The sequence below is a fragment of the Bombina bombina genome, chromosome 1 (assembly GCF_027579735.1).
Source record: "Bombina bombina isolate aBomBom1 chromosome 1, aBomBom1.pri, whole genome shotgun sequence".
NCBI classification, from domain to species: Eukaryota; Metazoa; Chordata; class Amphibia; order Anura; family Bombinatoridae; genus Bombina; species Bombina bombina.
Window position 1 is genome coordinate 590,943,245 of NC_069499.1, and position 24,704 is coordinate 590,967,948.

General features: G+C 41.9%; 1 protein-coding gene across 1 annotated transcript in view; it reads left to right on the forward strand.

The window, feature by feature from the left end:
* TRAF3IP1 (TRAF3 interacting protein 1) overlaps positions 1–24,704 on the forward strand; it is a 197,170-nt gene that overhangs the window by 75,182 nt on the left and 97,284 nt on the right. Inside the window, exons 6-7 of the mRNA XM_053698884.1 lie at positions 21,340–21,390; positions 22,736–22,814. Of these exons, the coding sequence (XP_053554859.1) occupies positions 21,340–21,390; positions 22,736–22,814 (130 nt within the window). The remainder of the gene's footprint in view (positions 1–21,339; positions 21,391–22,735; positions 22,815–24,704) is intronic.

A 24,704-nucleotide genomic window follows, 5' to 3' on the forward strand; every position in this document is an offset into this window, starting at 1 on the left:
AACGTCCCAAGCCTCTATGGCATCACATACAGTGCCCTGCAGTTCCTCTCAGCCTCCTGTAGTAATGTATTTGCCTGCAGATTTTGCTGCACAGGTATCTTCTGCGGTATCTGCGGCATTATCTGCTTTTCCTATGCTGGAAAAACGCAAGAGGAAAATTAGACATTCAGATAGTAAGGTTTCTGTTCCATCTACTGCTACGCAGGTTGCCCTCCCTCATAAGTCTCATGAGCCTCTGAGGGTGAAATCTCAGATTCAGACAGTATTATTCCTTCATCTGATACTGAAGAAGTAAACTTCAGATTTAAGTTTGAACACCTTTGTGTACTGTTATAGGAGGTATTGGCTACTTTGGACGACTCCGATACTTTTGTCATTGTCAACCCTAAGAAGTCTAATAAACTTAATAAATACTATGATGTTCCTTCCTCTGTGGAAGTTTTTTCCTGTCCCAGACTGTGTGACGGAGATTATTTCACAGGAATGGGGAAAGACAGGGATTCCTCTCTCCCTGTCTCCTGTATTTAAAAAGATGTTTCCTGTTGCTGACTCCATTAAATATTGTTGGGGGACAGTGCCTAAAGTAGAAGGGGCTATTTCTACTCTGGCTAAGAGGACTACGATCCCTATAGAGGATAGCTGCTCCTTTAAGGATCCACTGGACAAAAAGCTGGAAACTTATTTGAAGAAGATGTATGTTCTTCAATGGCAACCTGCAGTTTGTATTGCCACAGTAGCAAGTGCGGCATCTTATTGGTGCAACGTTTTGTCTAAATCAATTTTAGTGTAGACTCTGTTGGAAGAGATCCAAGATAGAATTAAGGCTCTCAAACTAGCCAATTCCTTTATTTCTGATGCTAACATGCAAGTTATTAGCCTGGGAGCCAAGATGTCTGGCTTCTCTGTCCTAGCCCTTTAGGGCATTGTGGCTAAAATCTTGGTCAGCTGATGTTACCTCTAAGTCCAGGCTTCTGGCGTTTTTTGCAAGGGTAAGACCTTGTTCGGACCTGGTCTGGCAGAAATAATTTCTGATATTACGGGTGGAAAAGGGTATTTTGTATCGCAAGACGAGAAGAACACACTCAAAGGACGTCAAAGTAATTTTCATTCCTTTAGTAACTTCAAAGGTCAAAAGTCTCCCTCTTCCAAGCAGGAGCAGTCCAAGTCTTCTTGGAAGTCCGATTAGTCTTGGAATAAGGGGAAGCAATCAAAGAAACCCTCAGCTGAGTCTAAGTCAGCATAAAGGGTTGGCCCCTGGTCCGGGATCGGATCAAGAGGGGGGCAGACTTTCCCTGTTTTGTCAAGTGTGGAGAAGAGATGTCCCAGATCCTTGGGCTGCGGACATAGTATCTCAGGGTTACAAAATAGAATTCAATACTTTCCCTCCCAGGGGCAGATTCCATCTCTCAAGATTATCTGCAGACCAGGTAAAAAGAGAGGCATTCTTGAACTGCTTTCAGGACCTTTTCTCCCTGGGAGTGATTGTTCCAGTTCCAGTAAGAGAACAGGGTCTAGGATTCTATTCAAATCTGTTCGTGGTTCCCAAAAAAGAGGGAACTTTTCGACCCATTTTAGACCTAAAGTGCCTCAACAAGTTTCTCAGGGTACCGTCCTTCAAAATGGAAACCATTTGTTCCATTCTTTTGGTCCAAGAGGGTCAGTTCATGACGACCATAGACCTGAAGGACACATATCTTCATGTTCCCATCCACAGGGATCATCACAAATTCCTGAGATTCGTCTTTCTAGACAAACACTTTCAGTTTGTGGCTCTTCCGTTTGGACTTGCCACAGCTCTCAGAATTTTCTCAAAGGTTCTGGGGGCTCTCTTGGCAGTGATGAGGTCTCAGGGATTTGCAGTGGCGCCATACCTGGATGGCATATTGGTTCAGGCGCCATCTTTTCAACAAGCAAACTCTCATACAGAGATCTTGTTGTCTTTTCTATGTTCCCACGGTTGGAAAGTGAATCTGGAAAAGAGTTCCCTCGTTCCAGCTACAAAGGTGGTTTTCTTAGGGACCATAATAGATTCCCTATTTATGAAAATGTTTCTGACGGAGGTCATAAAATCCCAAATTCTCTCCTCTTGCCTCTCTCTTCAATCTACTGTTCGACCATCAGTGGCTCAATGTATGGAGGTAATTGGTCTGATGGTCGCTTCCATGAACATCATTCCCTTTGCTCGATTCCATTTGAGAGCCCTGCAATTATGCATGCTCAGACAATGGAATGGAGACCATTTGGATCTGTCTCAGAGGATAGATCTAGTCCAGTCGACAAGAGACTCTCTCCCATGGTGGCTTTCTCAGGACCATCTGTCTCAGGGCACATGCTTCCGGAGACCTTCCTTGGTGATTGTGACCATGAACGCCAGCCTGCTAGGCTGGGGAGCAGTCTAGGACTCGTTAAGATGCAGGGACTATGGAATCGGGAGAAGTCTGCTCTCCCCATAAACATCTTGGAGTTGAGAGCGATTTACAATGCTCTAATGGCTTGACCTCAATTGTCTTTTAGCCCGGTTTATCAGGTTTTAGTCGGACAACATCACCTCAGTGACTTACATCAACCACCAGGGAGAAACTCGGAGTTCCTTAGCCATAAAGGAGGTGGCACAGATTATTTAGTGGGCAGAAGCTCACAATTGTTGTCTATCTGCCATCCACATTCCTGGAGTGGACAACTGGGAAGCGGATTTCTTGAGCAGACAGACATTTCATCCCGGGGAGTGGGCTCTCCATCCGGAGGTGTTCTCCAGGTTAACCCTCAAATGGAGGGTGCCAGAGTTGGATCTGATGGCGTCTCGGCAGAACGCCAAGCTTCCAAGGTACGGTTCAAGGTCAAGAGATCCTCAGGCCGCTTTGATAGATGCTCTGGCGGTTCCTTGGGATTTCGGTCTAGCATGCCTGTTTCCTCCGTTTGCGCTCCTTCCACGAGTTATTGCTCGTATCAAACAAGAGAGAGCATCTATAATTCTAATAACTCCTGCATGGCCTCACAGGATCTGGTATGCAGACCTAGTGAAGATGTCAATTTGACTGCCTTGGAGGTTGCCTCTGAGGAAGGACCTTCTAACTCGGGGTCCATTCCTCCATCCAAATCTTGTTTCTCCAACATAGGTGTGTCCGGTCCACGGCGTCATCCTTACTTGTGGGATATTCTCTTCCCCAACAGGAAATGGCAAAGAGCCCAGCAAAGCTGGTCACATGATCCCTCCTAGGCTCCGCCTACCCCAGTCATTCTCTTTGCCGTTGTACAGGCAACATCTCCACGGAGATGGCTTAGAGTTTTTTAGTGTTTAACTGTAGTTTTTATTATTCAATCAAGAGTTTGTTATTTTGAAATAGTGCTGGTATGTACTATTTACTCAGAAACAGAAAAGAGATGAAGATTTCTGTTTGTATGAGGAAAATGATTTTAGCAACCGTCACTAAAATCCATGGCTGTTCCACACAGGACTGTTGAGAGCAATTAACTTCAGTTGGGGGAACAGTGAGCAGTCTCTTGCTGCTTGAGGTATGACACATTCTAACAAGACGATGTAATGCTGGAAGCTGTCATTTTCCTTCTGGGATCCGGTAAGCCATGTTTATTACGATTGTAAATAAGGGCTTCAAAAAGGGCTTATTAAGACTGTAGACTTTTTTTGGGCTAAATCGATTGATTATTAACACATATTTAGCCTTGAGGAATCATTTTATCTGGGTATTTTGATTTAATAATATCGGCAGGCACTGTTTTAGACTCCTTATTCTTTAGGGGCTTTCCCAAAGCATAGGCAGAGCCTCATTTTCGCGCCGGTGTTGCGCACTTGTTTTTGAGAGGCATGGCATGCAGTCGCATGTGAGAGGAGCTCTGATACTTAGAAAAGACTTTCTGAAGGCGTCATTTGGTATCGTATTCCCCTTGGGGCTTGGTTGGGTCTCAGCAAAGCAGATACCAGGGACTGTAAAGGGGTTAAAGTTCAAAACGGCTCCGGTTCCGTTATTTTAAGGGTTAAAGCTTCCAAATTTGATGTGCAATACTTTTAAGGCTTTAAGACACTGTGGTGAAAATTTGGTGAATTTTGAACAATTCCTTCATGTTTTTTCGCATTTGCAGTAATAAAGTGTGTTCAGTTTAAAATTTAAAGTGACAGTAACGGTTTTATTTTAAAACGTTTTTTGTACTTGTTATCAAGTTTATGCCTGTTTAACATGTCTGAACTACCAGATAGACTGTGTTCTGAATGTGGGGAAGCCAGAATTCCTATTCATTTAAATAAATGTGATTTATGTGACAATGACAATGATGCCCAAGATGATTCCTCAAGTGAGGGGAGTAAGCATGGTACTGCATCATTCCCTCCTTCGTCTACTCGAGTCTTGCCCACTCAGGAGGCCCCTAGTACATCTAGCGCGCCAATACTCCTTACTATGCAACAATTAACGGCTGTAATGGATAATTTTGTCAAAAACATTTTAGCCAAAATGAACACTTATCAGCGTAAGCGCGACTGCTCTGTTTTAGATACTGAAGAGCATGACGACGCTGATATTAATATTTCTGAAGGGCCCCTAACTCAGTCTGATGGGGCCAGGGAGGTTTTGTCTGAGGGAGAAATTACTGATTCAGGGAACATTTCTCAACAAGCTGAACCTGATGTGATTGCATTTAAATTTAAGTTGGAACATCTCCGCATTCTGCTTAAGGAGGTATTATCCACTCTGGATGATTGTGACAAGTTGGTCATCCCAGAGAAACTATGTAAAATGGACAAGTTCCTAGAGGTGCCGGGGCTCCCAGAAGCTTTTCCTATACCCAAGCGGGTGGCGGACATTGTTAATAAAGAATGGGAAAGGCCCGGTATTCCTTTCGTCCCTCCCCCCATATTTAAAAAATTGTTTCCTATGGTCGACCCCAGAAAGGACTTATGGCAGACAGTCCCCAAGGTCGAGGGGGCGGTTTCCACTTTAAACAAACGCACCACTATACCCATAGAGGATAGTTGTGCTTTCAAAGATCCTATGGATAAAAAATTAGAAGGTTTGCTTAAAAAGATGTTTGTTCAGCAGGGTTACCTTCTACAACCAATTTCATGCATTGTCCCTGTCGCTACAGCCGCATGTTTCTGGTTCGATGAGCTGATAAAGGCGGTCGACAGTGATTCTCCTCCTTATGAGGAGATTATGGACAGAATCAATGCTCTCAAATTGGCTAATTCTTTCACCCTAGACGCCACTTTGCAATTGGCTAGGTTAGCGGCTAAGAATTCTGGGTTTGCTATTGTGGCGCGCAGAGCGCTTTGGTTGAAATCTTGGTCGGCTGATGCGTCTTCCAAGAACAAGCTACTTAACATTCCTTTCAAGGGGAAAACGCTGTTTGGCCCTGACTTGAAAGAGATTATCTCGGATATCACTGGGGGTAAGGGCCACGCCCTTCCTCAGGATCGGCCTTTCAAGGCAAAAAATAAACCTAATTTTCGTCCCTTTCGCAGAAACGGACCAGCCCAAAGTGCTACGTCCTCTAAGCAAGAGGGTAATACTTCTCAAGCCAAGCCAGCTTGGAGACCAATGCAAGGCTGGAACAAGGGAAAGCAGGCCAAGAAACCTGCCACTGCTACCAAGACAGCATGAAATGTTGGCCCCCGATCCGGGACCGGATCTGGTGGGGGGCAGACTCTCTCTCTTCGCTCAGGCTTGGGCAAGAGATGTTCTGGATCCTTGGGCGCTAGAAATAGTCTCCCAAGGTTATCTTCTGGAATTCAAGGGACTTCCCCCAAGGGGGAGGTTCCACAGGTCTCAGTTGTCCTCAGACCACATAAAAAGACAGGCATTCTTACATTGTGTAGAAGACCTGTTAAAAATGGGAGTGATTCATCCCGTTCCATTAAGAGAACAAGGGATGGGGTTCTACTCCAATCTGTTTATAGTTCCCAAAAAAGAGGGAACGTTCAGACCAATCTTAGATCTCAAGATCTTAAACAAGTTTCTCAAGGTTCCATCGTTCAAGATGGAAACCATTCGAACTATTCTTCCTTCCATCCAGGAAGGTCAATTCATGACCACGGTGGATTTAAAGGATGCGTATCTACATATTCCTATCCACAAGGAACATCATCGGTTCCTGAGGTTCGCATTCCTGGACAAACATTACCAGTTCGTGGCGCTTCCTTTCGGATTAGCCACTGCTCCAAGGATTTTCACAAAGGTACTAGGGTCCCTTCTAGCTGTGCTAAGACCAAGGGGCATTGCTGTAGTACCTTACTTGGACGACATTCTGATTCAAGCGTCGTCCCTTCCTCAAGCAAAGGCTCACACGGACATTGTCCTGGCCTTTCTCAGATCTCACGGATGGAAAGTGAACGTGGAAAAGAGTTCTCTATCTCCGTCAACAAGGGTTCCCTTCTTGGGAACAATAATAGACTCCTTAGAAATGAGGATTTTTCTGACAGAGGCCAGAAAAACAAAACTTCTAGACTCTTGTCGGATACTTCATTCCGTTCCTCTTCCTTCCATAGCTCAGTGCATGGAAGTGATCGGGTTGATGGTAGCGGCAATGGACATAGTTCCTTTTGCACGCATTCATCTAAGACCATTACAACTGTGCATGCTCAGTCAGTGGAATGGGGACTATACAGACTTGTCTCCGAAGATACAAGTAAATCAGAGGACCAGAGACTCACTCCGTTGGTGGCTGTCCCTGGACAACCTGTCACGAGGGATGACATTCCGCAGACCAGAGTGGGTCATTGTCACGACCGACGCCAGTCTGATGGGCTGGGGCGCGGTCTGGGGATCCCTGAAAGCTCAGGGTCTTTGGTCTCGGGAAGAATCTCTTCTACCGATAAATATTCTGGAACTGAGAGCGATATTCAATGCTCTCAAGGCTTGGCCTCAGCTAGCGAGGGCCAAGTTCATACGGTTTCAATCAGACAACATGACAACTGTTGCGTACATCAACCATCAGGGGGGAACAAGGAGTTCCCTGGCGATGGAAGAAGTGACCAAAATCATTCTATGGGCGGAGTCTCACTCCTGCCACCTGTCTGCTATCCACATCCCAGGAGTGGAAAATTGGGAAGCGGATTTTCTGAGTCGTCAGACATTGCATCCGGGGGAGTGGGAACTCCATCCGGAAATCTTTGCCCAAGTCACTCAGCTGTGGGGCATTCCAGACATGGATCTGATGGCCTCTCGTCAGAACTTCAAAGTTCCTTGCTACGGGTCCAGATCCAGGGATCCCAAGGCGGCTCTAGTGGATGCATTAGTAGCACCTTGGACCTTCAAACTAGCTTATGTGTTCCCGCCGTTTCCTCTCATCCCCAGGCTGGTAGCCAGGATCAATCAGGAGAGGGCGTCGGTGATCTTGATAGCTCCTGCGTGGCCACGCAGGACTTGGTACGCAGATCTGGTGAATATGTCATCGGCTCCTCCTTGGAAGCTACCTTTGAGACGAGACCTTCTTGTTCAGGGTCCGTTCGAACATCCGAATCTGGTTTCACTCCAGCTGACTGCTTGGAGATTGAACGCTTGATCTTATCGAAGCGAGGATTCTCAGATTCTGTTATCGATACTCTTGTTCAGGCCAGAAAGCCTGTAACTAGAAAGATTTACCACAAAATTTGGAAAAAATATATCTGTTGGTGTGAATCTAAAGGATTCCCTTGGGACAAGGTTAAGATTCCTAGGATTCTATCCTTCCTTCAAGAAGGATTGGAAAAAGGATTATCTGCAAGTTCCCTGAAGGGACAGATTTCTGCCTTGTCTGTGTTACTTCACAAAAAGCTGGCCGCTGTGCCAGATGTTCAAGCCTTTGTTCAGGCTCTGGTTAGAATTAAGCCTGTTTACAAACCTTTGACTCCTCCTTGGAGTCTCAATTTAGTTCTTTCAGTTCTTCAGGGGGTTCCGTTTGAACCCTTGCATTCCGTTGATATTAAGTTATTATCTTGGAAAGTTTTGTTTTTAGTTGCAATTTCTTCTGCTAGAAGAGTTTCAGAATTATCTGCTCTGCAGTGTTCTCCTCCTTATCTGGTGTTCCATGCAGATAAGGTGGTTTTACGTACTAAACCTGGTTTTCTTCCAAAAGTTGTTTCTAACAAAAACATTAACCAGGAGATTATCGTACCTTCTCTGTGTCCGAAACCAGTTTCAAAGAAGGAACGTTTGTTACACAATTTGGATGTTGTTCGCGCTCTAAAATTCTATTTAGATGCTACAAAGGATTTTAGACAAACATCTTCCTTGTTTGTTGTTTATTCCGGTAAAAGGAGAGGTCAAAAAGCAACTTCTACCTCTCTCTCTTTTTGGATTAAAAGCATCATCAGATTGGCTTACGAGACTGCCGGACGGCAGCCTCCCGAAAGAATCACAGCTCATTCCACTAGGGCTGTGGCTTCCACATGGGCCTTCAAGAACGAGGCTTCTGTTGATCAGATATGTAGGGCAGCGACTTGGTCTTCACTGCACACTTTTACCAAATTTTACAAGTTTGATACTTTTGCTTCTTCTGAGGCTATTTTTGGGAGAAAGGTTTTGCAAGCCGTGGTGCCTTCCATTTAGGTGACCTGATTTGCTCCCTCCCTTCATCCGTGTCCTAAAGCTTTGGTATTGGTTCCCACAAGTAAGGATGACGCCGTGGACCGGACACACCTATGTTGGAGAAAACAGAATTTATGTTTACCTGATAAATTACTTTCTCCAACGGTGTGTCCGGTCCACGGCCCGCCCTGGTTTTTTTAATCAGGTCTGATAATTTATTTTCTTTAACTACAGTCACCACGGTACCATATGGTTTCTCCTATGCAAATATTCCTCCTTAACGTCGGTCGAATGACTGGGGTAGGCGGAGCCTAGGAGGGATCATGTGACCAGCTTTGCTGGGCTCTTTGCCATTTCCTGTTGGGGAAGAGAATATCCCACAAGTAAGGATGACGCCGTGGACCGGACACACCGTTGGAGAAAGTAATTTATCAGGTAAACATAAATTCTGTTTTTTCTAAAGCTGACTGCTTGGAGATTGAACGCTTAGTTGTGTCTATGCGTTGATTTCTGAGTCGGTCATTGAGACCATGATCCAGGCTCGCAAGCCTGTTACTCAAAAAATTTACCATAAGGTATGGCGTAAATACCTTTATTGGTGTGAATCTAAGGGCTACTCTTGGAGTAGGGTCAGGATTCCTAGAATTTTGTCTTTTCTCCAGGAAGGTCTGGAGAAAGGGTTGTCAGTCAGTTCTCTGAAAGGTCAGATTTCTGCATTATCTATTTTGCTACACAAGTGTCTGGCATTTTTGCCAGAAGTTCAATCTTTTTGTCAGGCCATGGTCAGAATCAGGCCTGTGTTTAAACCTGTTGCTCCTTCTTGGAGCCTTAAAGTGAAGGTAAACTCACCCTAGTGTCGAACTAGTATTTCACTCTTCTTTTAAAACAAATATGACTTTCATTCATCGATTGTTTATTTTTTTGTGTATATATTGACATATCGCCTTTTTAAAGATATGCATTAACGATCCAGTAATTCAACCCATATTATTTTTGTTTTCTCTCTGTTGATCACGTTTTTTGATCAACCTTTATGAAATTCTAGCCGCTAGGCGGCCGTGATCCGACATCATCCGCCCCTTGTTCTATCTGCGCACGTGAGATTTATTTTTTACTATGAATTCTTAGCGCGCACCTGTTTCGCGCATGCGTATTCGCAAACGTCTGCCTGTCTTGTTCTCCCTCCCTGTTCATTCTGTGTCCTCTAGCTTGGGTATTGGTTCCCACTAGTAATTGAATGATGTTGTGGACTCTCCATATCTTAGGAAAGAAAACAAAATTTATGCTTACCTGATAAATTTCTTTCTTCCGGACTTCAAGAGTCCATGACCCCACCCTTTATTAAGACAGTTATTTTTTACTAAACCTCAGGCATCTCTACACCTTTGTGTTATTCCTTTTCCATTTCCCTTTGGTCAAATGACTAGGGATTATGGGTAGGGGAGTGATACTTAACAGCTTTGCTGTGGTGCTCTTTGCCTCCTCCTGCTGGCCAGGAGTGATATTCCCACTAGTAATTGAATGACGTTGTGGACTCTCCATATCTGGAAAGAAAGAAATTTATCAGGTAAGAATACATTTTGTTTATCTAGGTAGCATATCTCATTACTTATAAGACAGAAACAGGAAAAGGGTTCCCTCAATGGTGTGGTATTTCTGTACAAACAATGTCCCACATATGGTGAAAAATACTCACAATATGAAGAGTACAAATATTGCAATTCCAGCAGTCTGGACCTTTTTGTGATGTCCAGCAAGCTCACAATCCCGAGGAATCCTGCTGGCTTGTTAATACTGGATACAAAGATATGTCAGACCTTGACACTACTGTTTGTTATTAGCCTAATACTTCAATAGCTCAAAATGTTTTGTGGGCTATTGATAGGCAATCTCTGTAGTGCTGGTCACCAAAAAAACAGTCCAGATCTTTAATTACAGTGCTTGATTTTATTAATAACAACTACAACAATTAAATCTCAAAACTCCTTTCTCAGTAAACACAGTTTCTTCAGGTGAGTAACAATGTACATTACATACCAGATACTTTATACTCACTGCTTGGCCTCTCAAAGTTCCTTCTGAGCATGCGTCCGCCCATCCATGACGTCATCCTGATGTTTATCAGGGCCAATCACCACTTCAATAGCAATCGGACAGCACGTTGGGGCGCTCTTTTCCTGTTTCTGTCTTATAGATCTTTCCGACATTCTTTTGTTGAGTGTTATTGTTTGAAGAGGAAGCAGCCCTAGGTTCCTTCTATTTCTCTTTGAGATTTTTTCATCTTGTATCGGATGAACTGTGGTGGGACTTTTAACCCCTTGGTGACCAGACCGATTTTCAATTTTCTTACCGTTAGGGACCAGGGCTATTTTTACATTTCTGCTGTGTTTGTGTTTAGCTGTAATTTTCCTCTTACTCATTTTACTGTAACCACACACATTATATACAGTTTTTCTCGCCATTAAATGAACTTTCTAAAGATACCATTATTTTCATCATATCTTATAATTTAGTATAAAAAATTATAAAATATGATGAAAAAATGTTGTCCTGAGTTTAGAAATACCCAATGTTTACATGTTCTTTGCTTTTTTTGCAAGTTATAGTGCAATAAGTAGCACTTTGCTATTTCCAAATCATTTTTTTTCAAAATTAGTTCAAAATTAGCAATAGTTACATTGTAACACTGATATCTGTCAGGAATACCTGAATATCCCTTCACATGTCTATATATTTTTTTAGTAGACAACCCAAAGTATTGATCTATGCCCTTTTTGGTATATTTCATGCCACCATTTCACTACCAAATGCGATCAAATACTTTAGGTTTCTCATTGAAATTATTCACAAACAGCTTGTACAATTATAGCACAAATGGTTGTAAATGCTTCTCTGGGATCCGCTTTGTTCTGAAATAGCAGACATATATGGCTTTGGCACTGCTTTTTGGTAATTAAAAGGCTTCTAAATGCTGCTGCGCACCACACTTGTATTATGCCCAACAGTGAAGAGGTTAATTAGGTAGCTTGTAGGGTTAATTTTAACTTTAGTCTAGAGATCAGCCTCTTACCTGACACATCCCACCCCTGATCCCTCCCTGACCCCCTCAAACAGCTCTCTTACCTCCCCCACCTCACAATTGTCACCGCCATCTTAAGTATTGGCAGAAAGTCTGCCAGTACTAAAATAAAAGGCATTTTTATTTATTTAAAAAATATATATATTATTTCATATTTATTCTGCAGTGATGAATCCCCCCTTTATCCCCCAACCTCCCTAACCCCCCCCCCCATACAGCTCTCTAACCCTCCCCCCTCTACCTATTTTCCACCATCTTGGGTACTGGCAGCTGTCTGCCAGTACCCAGTTTGCTCAAAAACAATGGCTTTTTTTTATAATCAAAACAAAACACAATTTTCTGTAGTGTAGCTGCCTCCCCTCAATACCCTACCCTCTCCCCCTCCCAGATCCCTTTATAAACATTTATTTTCCTCTTTTTCCCTCTCCCTCAACCAACTTAATGTAGCGTGCACATGCACACACCCCCACGTGCTCCCGCTAACTTGCGCGCACTGCAGGGACAGGATCCAGAAATCCCTCTAACGATGGGCCGCCCACCCGCCTCCCTGCTACAGCTCCCACCCACCAACGATCGGCACTATCGTTGGCCAATGCAGAGAGAGCCACAAAGTGTCTCTCTCTGCATCGGAGGCTAAAAAAAGGGTATTGCAGGATTCCTCAATATCGAGGCATCACTGCAATACCTTGAAAGCACCTGGAAGCGATCACGATCGTTTTCAGCGTTTGAAACCCCAGAGGACGTACAGGGCCTCCAGTTATAAGATATATTATTTCTCTTGTTAAGTGTATCTAGTCCACGGATCATCCATTACTTATGGGATATTCTCCTTCCCAACAGGAAGTTGCAAGAGGATCACCCACAGCAGAGCTGCTATATAGCTCCTCCCCTAACTGTCATATCCAGTCATTCTCTTGCAAGCCTCTACCAAGATGGAGGTCGTAAGAGGAGTGTGGTGTTTTATACTTAGTTTATTCTTCAATCAAAAGTTTGTTATTTTTAAATGGTGCCGGAGTGTACTGTTTATCTCAGGCAGTATTTAGAAGAAGAATCTGCCTGCGTTTTCTATGATCTTAGCAGAAGTAACTAAGATCCATGGCTGTTCTCACATATTCTGAGGAGTGAGGTAACTTCAGAGAGGGAATGGTGTGCAGGTTTTCCTGCAATAAGGTATGTGCAGTTAATATTTTTCTAGGGATGGAATTTGCTAGAAAATGCTGCTGATACCGAACTAATGTAAGTAAAGCCTTAAATGCAGTTATAGCGACTATTATCTGGCTTATTAATAGAGATGCATACTCTATAAAAATGTAATATAAAACGTTTGCTGGCATGTTTAATCGTTTTTATATGTATTTGGTGATAAAACTTATTGGGGCCTACTTTTTTTCTACATGGCTGGCTTGAATTTGGCCTAGAAACAGTTTCCTTAGGCTTAGACTGTTGTAATATGAGTGTGAGGGGCCTATTTTGCCGTTTTTTTGCACAGCAAAACTTACAGACACAGACATCCAGCTTCTTCCTGCATGATCCAGGACATCTCTGGAGGGCTCAACAAGGCTTCAGTCGTTTTTGAGGGAGGTAAAAAGTAGAGTTGTGGCAGTTGTTGTGACTGTTTGAAAAAAAAAACAAAAAAAAAAAACGTTTTTGTCTTATTATTTTTTGGGTATTAAGGGGTTAATCATCCATTTGCAAGTGGGTGCAATGCTCTGCTAACTTGTTACATACACTGTAAAAATTTCGTTAGTGTAACTGCATTTTTTCACTGTTATTTCAAATTTTGACAAAATTTGTGTTTCTTAAAGGTGCAGTAACGTTTTTTTTTATATTGCTTGTAAACTTGTTTAAAGTGTTTTCCAAGCTTGCAAGTCTCATTGCTAGTCTGTTTAAACATGTCTGACACAGAGGAAACTACTTGTTCATTATCTTTGAAAGCCATGGTGGAGCCCCATAGGAGAATGTGTACTAAATGTATTGATTTCACCTTAAACAGTAAAGATCAGTCTTTAAATATAAAAGAAATATCACCAGAAGATTCTGACGAGGGGGAAGTTATACCGACTAACTCTCCCCACGTGTCAGACCCTTCGCCTCCCGCTCAGGGGATGCACGCTAATATGGCGCCAGTTACATCAGGGACGCCCATAGCGATTACCTTGCAGGACATGGTTGTCAGAGTTATTATCCAGGTTGCCTGAATTAAGAGGCAAGCGCGATTGCTCTGGGGTTAGGAGAAATACAGAGCGCGCAGATGCTGTAAGGGCCATGTCTGATACTGCGTCACAATATGCAGATCATGAGGACGGAGAGCTTCAGTCTGTGGGTGACATCTCTGATTCGGGGAATCCTGATTCAGAGATTTCTAATTTTAAATTTAAGCTTGAGAACCTCCGTGTGTTGCTTGGGGAGGTATTAGCTGCTCTGAATGACTGTAAGACAGTTGCAGTACCAGAGAAATTGTGTAGGCTGGATAAATACTATGCGGTACCGGTGTGTACTGATGTTTTTCCTATACCTAAAAGGCTTACAGAAATTATTAGCAAGGAGTGGGATAGACCGGGTGTGCCTTTTTCCCCACCTCCTATATTTAGAAAAATGTTTCCAATAGACGCCACTACACGGGACTTATGGCAGACGGTCCCTAGGGTGGAGGGAGCAGTTTCTACTTTAGCAAAGCGTACTACTATCCCGGTTGAGGACAGTTGTGCTTTTTCAGATCCAATAGATAAAAAATTGGAGGGTTACCTTAAGAAAATGTTTATTCAACAAGGTTTTATTTTACAGCCCCTTGCATGTATTGCGCCTGTCAGGGCCGCGGCGGCATTCTGGTTTGAGGCCCTGGAAGAGGCCATCCATACAGCTCCATTGACTGAAATTATTGACAAGCTTAGAACACTTAAGCTAGCTAACTCATTTGTTTCTGATGCCATTGTTCATTTGACTAAACTAACGGCTAAGAATTCCGGATTCGCCATCCAAGCGCGTAGGGCGCTATGGCTTAAATCCTGGTCAGCTGATGTGACTTCGAAGTCTAAATTACTCAACATTCCTTTCAAGGGGCAGACCTTATTCGGGCCTGGTTTGAAGGAAATTATTGCTGACATTACTGGAGGTAAGGGTCACACCCTTCCTCAGGACAGGGCCAAAGCAAAGGCCTTCCTCCAAACTTCCTCCGCTTCAAAACAAGAGGGAACTTTTGCTCAATCTAAGCAGGCCTGGAAACCTAACCAGTCCTGGAACAAAGGCAAGCAGGCCAGAAAGCCTGCTGCTGCCTCTAAGACGGCATGAAGGAACGGCCCCCTATCCGGCGACGGATCTAGTAGGGGGCAAACTTTCTCTCTTCGCCCAGGCGTGGGCAAGAGATGTTCAGGATCCCTGGGCGTTGGAGATCATATCTCAGGGATATCTTCTGGACTTCAAAGCTTCCCCTCCACAAGGGAGATTTCATCTTTCAAGGCTATCTGCAAATCAGATAAAGAAAGAGGCATTCCTGCGCTGTGTGCAAGACCTCCTAGTTATGGGTGTGATCCATCCAGTTCCGCGGACGGAACAAGGACAGGGTTTTTATTCAAATCTGTTTGTGGTTCCCAAAAAAGAGGGAACCTTCAGACCAATTTTGGATCTAAAGATCTTAAACAAATTCCTCAGAGTTCCATCTTTCAAAATGGAAACTATTCGGACCATCCTACCCATTATCCAAGAAGGTCAGTACATGACCACAGTGGACTTAAAGGATGCCTACCTTCACATACCGATTCACAAAGATCATCATCGGTTTCTAAGGTTTGCCTTTCTAGACAGGCATTACCAATTTGTAGCTCTTCCCTTTGGGTTGGCTACAGCCCCAAGAATCTTTACAAAGGTTCTGGGCTCACTTCTGGCGGTTCTAAGACCGCGAGGCATAGCGGTGGCTCCGTGTCTAGACGACCTCCTGATACAGGCGTCAAGCTTTCAAGTTGCCAAGTCTCATACAGAGATAGTTCTGGCATTTCTGAGGTCGCACGGGTGGAAAGTGAACAAGGAAAACAGTTCTCTATCCCCACTCACAAGAGTCTCCTTCTTAGGGACTCTTATAGATTCTGTAGAAATGAAAATTTACCTGACGGAGTCCAGGTTATCAAAACTTCTAAATGCTTGCCGTGTTCTTCACTCCATTCCGCGCCCTTCGGTAGCTCAGTGTATGGAGGTAATCGGCTTAATGGTAGCGGCAATGGACATAGTGCCATTTGCGCGCCTTCATCTCAGACCGCTGCAATTATGCATGCTGAGTCAGTGGAATGGGGATTACACAGATTTGTCCCCTCTGCTAAATCTGGATCAAGAGACCAGAGATTCTCTTCTCTGGTGGTTGTCTCGGGTACACCTGTCCAAGGGAATGACCTTTCGCAGGCCAGATTGGTCAATTGTAACAACAGATGCCAGCCTTCTAGGTTGGGGTGCAGTCTGGAATTCCCTGAAGGCACAGGGATCGTGGACTCAGGAGGAGAAACTCCTTCCAATAAATATTCTGGAGTTAAGAGCGATATTCAATGCTCTTCTGGCTTGGCCTCAGTTAGCAACACTGAGGTTCATCAGATTTCAGTCAGACAACATCACGACTGTGGCTTACGTCAACCATCAAGGGGGAACCAGGAGTTCCCTAGCGATGTTAGAAGTCTCAAATATAATTCGCTGGGCAGAGTACCACTCTTGCCACCTGTCAGCAATCCATATCCCAGGCGTGGAGAACTGGGAGGCGGATTTTCTAAGTCGCCAGACTTTCCATCCGGGGGAGTGGGAACTCCATCCGGAGGTGTTTGCTCAATTGATTCATCGTTGGGGCAAACCAGAGTTGGATCTCATGACGTCTCGCCAGAACGCCAAGCTTCCTTGTTACGGATCCAGGTCCAGGGACCCAGAAGCAACGCTGATAGATGCTCTAGAAGCGCCTTGGTTCTTCAACCTGGCTTATGTGTTTCCACCGTTTTCCTCTGCTCCCTCGACTGATTGCCAAAAATCAAACAGGAGAGAGCATCGGTGATTCTGATAGCACCTGCGTGGCCATGCAGGACTTGGTATGCAGACCTAGTGGACATGTCATCCTTTCCACCATGGACTCTGCCTCTAAGACAGGACCTTCTGATACAAGGTCCTTTCAATCATATAAATCTAATTTCTCTGAGACTGACTGCATGGAGATTGAACGCTTGATTCTATCAAAGCGTGGCTTCTCCGAGTCAGTCATTGATACTTTAATACAGGCACGAAAGCCTGTTACCAGGAAAATCTACCACAAGATATGGAGTAAATATCTTTATTGGTGTGAATCCAAGAATTACTCATGGAGTAAGGTTAGGATTCCTAGAATATTGTCTTTTCTCCAAGAGGGCTTGGACAAAGGATTATCAGCTAGTTCCTTAAAGGGACAGATTTCTGCTCTGTCTATTCTTTTGCACAAGCGTCTGGCAGAGGTTCCAGACGTCCAGGCATTTTGCCAGGCTTTGGTTAGAATTAAGCCTGTGTTTAAACCTGTTGCTCCCCCGTGGAGCTTAAACTTGGTTCTTAAAGTTCTTCAAGGAGTTCCGTTGGAACCCCTTCATTCCATTGATATTAAACTTTTATCTTGGAAAGTTCTGTTTTTGATGGCTATTTCCTCGGCTCGGAGAGTCTCTGAGCTATCTGCCTTACAATGTGATTCTCCTTATCTGATTTTTCATGCAGATAAGGTAGTCCTGCGTACCAAACCTGGGTTTTTACCTAAGGTGGTTTCTAACAAGAATATCAATCAAGAGATTGTTGTTCCATCATTGTGTCCTAATCCTTCTTCAAAGAAGGAACGTCTTTTACATAATCTGGACGTAGTCCGTGCCTTGAAGTTTTACTTACAAGCTACTAAAGATTTTCGTCAAACATCTACCCTGTTTGTCGTTTACTCTGGACAGAGGAGAGGTCAAAAAGCTTCGGCAACCTCTTTCCTTTTGGCTTCGGAGCATAATACGCCTAGCCTATGAGACTGCTGGACAGCAGCCCCCTGAAAGGATTACAGCTCATTCTACTAGAGCTGTGGCTTCCACCTGGGCCTTTAAAAATGAGGCCTCTGTTGAACAGATTTGCAAGGCCTCGACTTGGTCTCCGCTTCACGTTTTTTACAAATTTTTAAAATTTGATACTTTTGCTTCTTCGGAGGCTGTTTTTGGGAGAAAGGTTCTTCAGGCAGTGGTTCCTTCCGCTTAATCCTGCCTTGTCCCTCCCATCATCCGTGTACTTTAGCTTTGGTATTGGTATCCCATAAGTAATGGATGATCCGTGGACTGGATACACTTAACAAGAGAAAACATAATTTATGCTTACCTGATAAATTTATTTCTCTTGTAGTGTATCCAGTCCACGGCCCGCTCTGTCCTTTTAAGGCAGGTCTAAATTTTAATTAAACTACAGTCACCACTGCACCCTATGGTTTCTCCTTTCTCTGTTTGTTTTCGGTCGAATGACTGGATATGACAGTTAGGGGAGGAGCTATATAGCAGCTCTGCTGTGGGTGATCCTCTTGCAACTTCCTGTTGGGAAGGAGAATATCCCATAAGTAATGGATGATCCGTGGACTGGATACACTACAAGAGAAATAAATTTATCAGGTAAGCATAAATTATGTTTTTCAAGTTATATCTCATTACTGGATTGCTGATGGGTTTATGTTTCGTATGCCTATTTGGGGAAGTAGTACTTCTTCGTCACATCCTTTTTAGCATTCTGCCTTGTAAATTCTTCATTCCTTTCATAGTTTAAGGAATTTCTGCCCCAGATATCCTATTAAAGATGATGCAAGGTGAATCCTGCTGTTTGTAAAGGCATATTCTTTATATATGCATAGTACATATCTAAAACTTTGCAAAATAGCTGCATACAACATATCTCCTTTGCTGTGACTCATTAAAGGGACAGTCAAGTCCAGAAAAAAACTTTCATGATTCAAATAGGGCATGTAATTTTAAACAACTTTCCAATTTACTTTTATCACCAATTTTGCTTTCTTCTTTTTGTATTCTTAGATGAAAGCTAAACCTTGGAGGTTTATTTGCTAATTTCTTAGACCTTGAATCCCCCCTCTAATCTAAATGTATTTTGACAGTTTTTCACCACTAGAGGGTGTAAGTTCATGTTTTTTTATATAGATATAATTGAGCTCATGCACGTGAATTTACCGAGGAGTGAGCACTGATTGGCTAAAATGCAAGTCTGCCAAAAAAAATGAAATAAGGGGGCAGTCTGCAAAGGCTTCTATACAAGGTAATCACAGAGGTAAAACGTGTATTATTATAACTGTGTTGGTTATGCAAAACTGGGGAATGGGCAATTAAGGGATTATCTTTTAAAACAACAAAAATTCTGGTGTTGACTGTCCCTTTAATTTGATACAAATGAACTGCAGCACTGATCAGTAACTTTTTAGTAGATTGTATAGTCAATGTTCTGGACTCTCTTGGGCAGTGAAAAACACAATTTTCAGATGTAAATTGCAGGCAAAACCTTCAAAATAAATTTTATATATATTGTTAATATCTACATAGATAGGTATCCAGGTGAGGTTAACATACTGGCAATTCCCCTTCTGTACTAACCTGTTTGCTAACTACTGCAAAAAGAAAAAAGTGAGAGTGCTGCTGTCCTTTCCAAGAGGAGAGAGACAAACTCTCATCCTCTGGTTCAGCTTATACATAACTCATAATGTCTCTCTGTCTTTTGGATTATCCTTCTTCTGTCGTTTGATTTCTTACTATGACATTGGGATACAGGAACTCTCTATGGCCACTATTTAACAAAAAACGGACGGACAAGGTAGGCCTTTGTTTGGTGCTTGCAAGGCGGTATCTACCGCAGACATATAACGTTACACAAGCAAGTGCTTGTTCAGACCCTCCCCCTTCTCTCATACAACCAATTAGGCGAGAGTAGCACTTCCATAATTCTGGACAAATCATAGAGCACTATATTAGAGCAGAAGAATTCCTATATCAAGGTGTTTTTATTATTTTATATGGCAAGACATATTTAATTATTGAAAGGGAATAGTCTAAGAAGCAGGGAAATAATACAAAACAAGGTTTATTTTTTTCTTTCCTGCTGTGGTCTTACCATATTTTTAGGGGGATCTTTTAATGTAGTTACTTTCATTCATTTTGCTTGTTGAGGAAAAGAAGCCAGAGACTGAGTTTTGCCCTCCAAGTAACCATGAAACTATCCTTTAGCAGTGAATTCATGTCACCTGCTGTCACTTATTAGGTTTCATTAGAGGCAAATCTTAGGTAATTGAGGGCAAATGAGGTTTGCTTTTTTTTTCTCACAGGATCTGCTGGATAAGCATTTGTTTTATTATAAGGAATATGAAAGCCAGTTTGCTCTATCTGAATCCTGTAAGAAAACAAACAACTTTTCACTTTACTGTTATTATCTGATTTGCTTCCTTTTCTTGGTATCTTTTGTCAAAAAAGTGTATCTAGGTAGGCTGAAAGGGACATTGCGGTCAAAATTTAAATGCACATAGATGAATTACATCTTTGAATAGAAACATATTTGTAATATACATGTATTGGCAAAAATGCTTCTAGTAAAAGTTATCACGGTTTTAGTGTTAATATTTTTCTGTGCATGTGAAGCATAGCTAGATATTCACAGTGCACCAGCATTTTAAATAATACAGCTGCTCAGAGCACCAGTGGGGCTTGTATCATGTTGGCTATTAACAAACTGAGTAATTACACAATAGTTCAATAACCTTATGCTATGTGAGCAAGTGCTGTGTTTAAAATGCTGGTGCACACTTAAAGGGACATGAAACCCAATTTTTTTTTTCTTTCATGATTTAGAAAGAGCATGCAATTTAAACAACTATCTAATTTACTTCTATTATCTAATTTGCTTAATTATCTTGATATCCTTTGCTGAAAAGCATATCTAGATAGGCTCAGTAGCTGCTGATTGGTGGCTGTACATAGATGTGTGATTGGCTCACCCATGTACATGGCTATTTCTTCAACAAAGGATATCTAAAGAATGAAGCAAATTAGATAATACAAGTAAATAGGAATGTTATTTAAAATTGCATTCTGTATTTGAATCATAAAATAAAAATATTGAGTTTAATATCCCTTTAAATACACTTTTGAAGCAGCTATATCTTTTATTAGAAGCATTTTAGCTAATAAATGTATATTACAAACATGCTTATATTCAAAACTGAAATGCATCCATATAGATTCCAATTTTGGCTAGAATATCCCTTTAAGAGCAGCAATGCACTGCTGGGAGCTAGCTACTGATTGGTGGCTGCACATATATGCTTCTTCTCGTTGACTTACCAGATGTCTTTAGCTAGCTTGCAGTAGTGTATTGCTGCCCCTTTAACAAAGGATACCAAGAGAATAAAGCAAACGTAATAATAAAAGTAAATTGGAAAGTTCTTTAAAATTGTATGTTGTATCTGAATCATAAAATGCATTTTGTTATTGCACCTTTGTGTTCCTTTTAAACAGTAATGAAGTTTAAGAAAAACACATAAGGTACTTGGTGAATCACAACTGGACAAACAAACTGACAGATGTGACTAGGTATTAAATAATAACAAGTTAATAAAATGATCTGCACATAGCCAAGCAAACAGAGGGAGCAAATTACTATGACTCTACCCTAGTGCACTTTGACCTTATGTGGCTGTAACTACACAAATGAAATAAGGTTGAATTACAAATCTAGTTTACTTTTTTCCAGACCAAAGGATCTGACGTATCTGTAAAAGAAAGCAAGTCAGCAGCTGAGGAGGTAAGGACCAAGAGCCAGAATTCTTCTGATTTCATTTGCTTTTGAGGGATGAGAAAGGGTCTCTGTAACTTCTACCAGCTAACAAATGTAGAAAGCATAACATGCAGCTGTAGACCGGATTCTGGAATCTATTTTGCTGTCAAATTGTTCCTGGCATTTTAATGGCAGATTAGACTCCCCACAATTAAGAATGACATTGTTTCATTTTGGGGCAGTCATTTTGGTCAGACTTTGTTGGATCTTGGTTCTGTGTTCGCTTTCAGCAAAGCAATGCATTACATCAATCAGTCATTTTCCTGTACTCTCTCATTTCTAGTACTAGCAGAATACTCAAACCCAAAAAAAGATATGTCCTTATAGTGAAATTATTTATTATAGCAACTTTAAAAACTAATGTACAAGTAAAATAACAAATATTTGTGAATTTTATACTTGGGGCCAATTCTATAAAGGTTGCTCCTTATTCAAGATTCTTTACTGGTATTTGTTTTGTTTGTATAGCATTAGCATTCTTCATAACGTTTGTAGTAATGAGTTGAGTTATGCAAATGGTCGTGTTCACAAAAAGATCTATATGATTCCTGTTGTGAATCCAATATGTAAAAAATATTTTTCTAAAAATTTGTTTTTAGCTATAACTGTTTAATTTTTTTGTTTTCTTAAAATAAATTACCAAGTAAATACATTTAAAGGAACAATTTTTTTTTTTTATAGTTTTGATAGTACATACAATTTTAAACAACTTTCTAATTTGCTTTATTCTTTTGCTATCTTGTGTTGAAGGAACAGCAATGCACTACTGGTAACTAGCTGAATAGATCCAGTGAGTCACAATAGAAATATATGCGCAGTCGCCAATTGGCAACTAGCTCACAGCAGTGTATTGCTTTTCAATAAAGGATACCAAGAGAATGAAGCAAATTAGATAATAGAAGTAAATTGGAAAGTTTTGTTTAAAAAACTGAATCATTTAAGTTTAATATCCCTTTAAATGTCAGTGTGTAACTTTCTATTTTACAAACAATTAAATAGTTTTAGACTACAAATACACTCAGTAAATCATAATGGAAAGTACAACCAGGGTACGCATACTCACTGTGTGCTGGTTTACAAAATCAATTGGAAATGTGTACACATTTTCCAGTCTGGTGAAACCTATAGCTCACAATGGAGAGCACTATACGTTTTGCTTTCAAAAAGAGATACATCTGAATTATGCAGATGACAAACCCTGCGAGATTTGCAAGAGAGATTTGATATAATCAAACCTGCACTAACGAACATTTGTGTTCTGGACCTTAGAGAAAGGTTAATCAGTTTTTTATTTGTGTTTCCTTGTATTTAGCTCTCCAAATCCACAAAAACAGCACGACCATCAGCCTCAAAACTGAGAGAGCGGCGACCAGTGAGACCTGTAGGGGAAGGTAAGAATTTACTGCTTTTATTAAAGGTACACTGTACTGTAAAGTTGTTTTTCCCTCAGTCAACACCAAAATTGTTAGTGTTTACAAAGTTAGATAACGCCTTTACTACCCATTCCCCAGCTTTGCACAACCAACATTGTTATATTAATATACTTTATAGCATTTAAACCTCTAAATTTCTGCCTGTTTCTAAACCACTACAGACAGCCTCTTATCACATGCTTTTTTATTAGCTATTCACAACAGGAGACTGCTAGTTCATCTGTGCCTTATATATAACTTTGTGCTCTCTCCCGTGGGTTGTGGATGACACGGCACTAATTGGCTAAAAGGCAAGTCAATAGATAATAAATAGATGTGATCAGGGGCTGTCGAAAGAATCTTAGATACAAGGTAATCACAGAGGTTAAAAGTTAGGGATGCACCGAAATGGAAATTCTGGACCGAAACCAAACCCGAAAATCTACGATGCACTTTGCCAAAAACTGAAAATGTATTTTTCTCTTACATGGTATCCACGGATTCATCCTTACTTGTGGGATATTCTCATTCCCTACAGGAAGTGGCAAAGAGAGCACACAGCAGAGCTGTCCATATAGCTCCCCCTCAGGCTCCGCCCCCCCAGTCATTCTCTTTGCCGCTCTAACAAGTAGCATCTCCACGGGAGGGTAAAGTGAATGTGGTGTTAGATTTGTAGTTTTTATTTCTTCAATCAAGAGTTTGTTATTTTTAAATAGTGCCGGTTTGTACTATTTACTCTGAGGCAGAAAATGATGAAGATTTCTGCTGAGAGGAAAAAGATTTTAGCATGTTGTAACTAAAATCCATTGCTGTTCCCACACAGGACTGTTGAGTACCGGAGAACTTCAGTTGTGGGGAACAGTTTGCAGGCTTAACTGCTTTAATGTATGCTCAGTCACTTTTTTTCTAGTCAAGACCTGGTAATGCTAGAAGACTGACAAGAATCCCCATGTGGGGAAGGTAAGCCATATTCTGAGACTCAGTATAGAAGGATGGCTTAGTTAAAAGGGCTTAAATCACTGGTGGACACTGTTATGGGAAAATCGATTATTTTATTACTATAAGCCGATATTTGTACAAGTGTTTATTACATTTGGAACACTTTTTGGGGTTTTTATTACGCCTGGCATATCTTAAAACACCTATTTTGGCTTGGGAAGGCCCCACAACTCCGGAGTGAAGAGGGAGGGGGCCTAAATTTCGCGCCTCAGTTGCGCAGTTCTTTTGCAAGACGGCTTCATGCAGCTTCACGTGTAGAGTCCAGAGATTGCTAGAAGGACTCCAGAGAGGCTTATTTTCGTCCAAAACTAATCCCCAAGGAAGGTAGGGCCACAGCAGAGACTGTGGCATGGTGCTGTAGCTTATTAAACCGGTGGCCTGCTTTAATTTGCTCCGGTTTGGGCAATAAGGGGTTAATTGTCATGAAACTTACTGTGCAATCATTTCAAAGCATTAGGATCATATGGTGAAAATTTCAGAGATTGGATGTTTTTTTGAGATTTAGTAAAAAAGTGTGCGCTTTTTATTATTTAAAGGCACAGTACTGTTTTTTCAAAAAAGAGTTCCCTAGCGATGAAGGAAGTAACCAAGATCATCAAATGGGCGGAGCATCACTCCTGCCATCTATCTGCAATTCACATCCCAGGAGTAGACAACTGGGAGGCGGATTTTCTGAGTCGTCAGACTTTTCACCCGGGGGAGTGGGAACTCCACCCGGAGGTTTTTGCTCAGCTGACCCAGCTATGGGGCATTCCATAATTGGATCTGATGACGTCCCGTCAGAACACCAAACTTCCTCTTTACGGATCCAGGTCCAGCGCGTTGGTCCTTCAGTCTAGCTTATGTTTTTCCACCGTTTCCTCTTCTCCC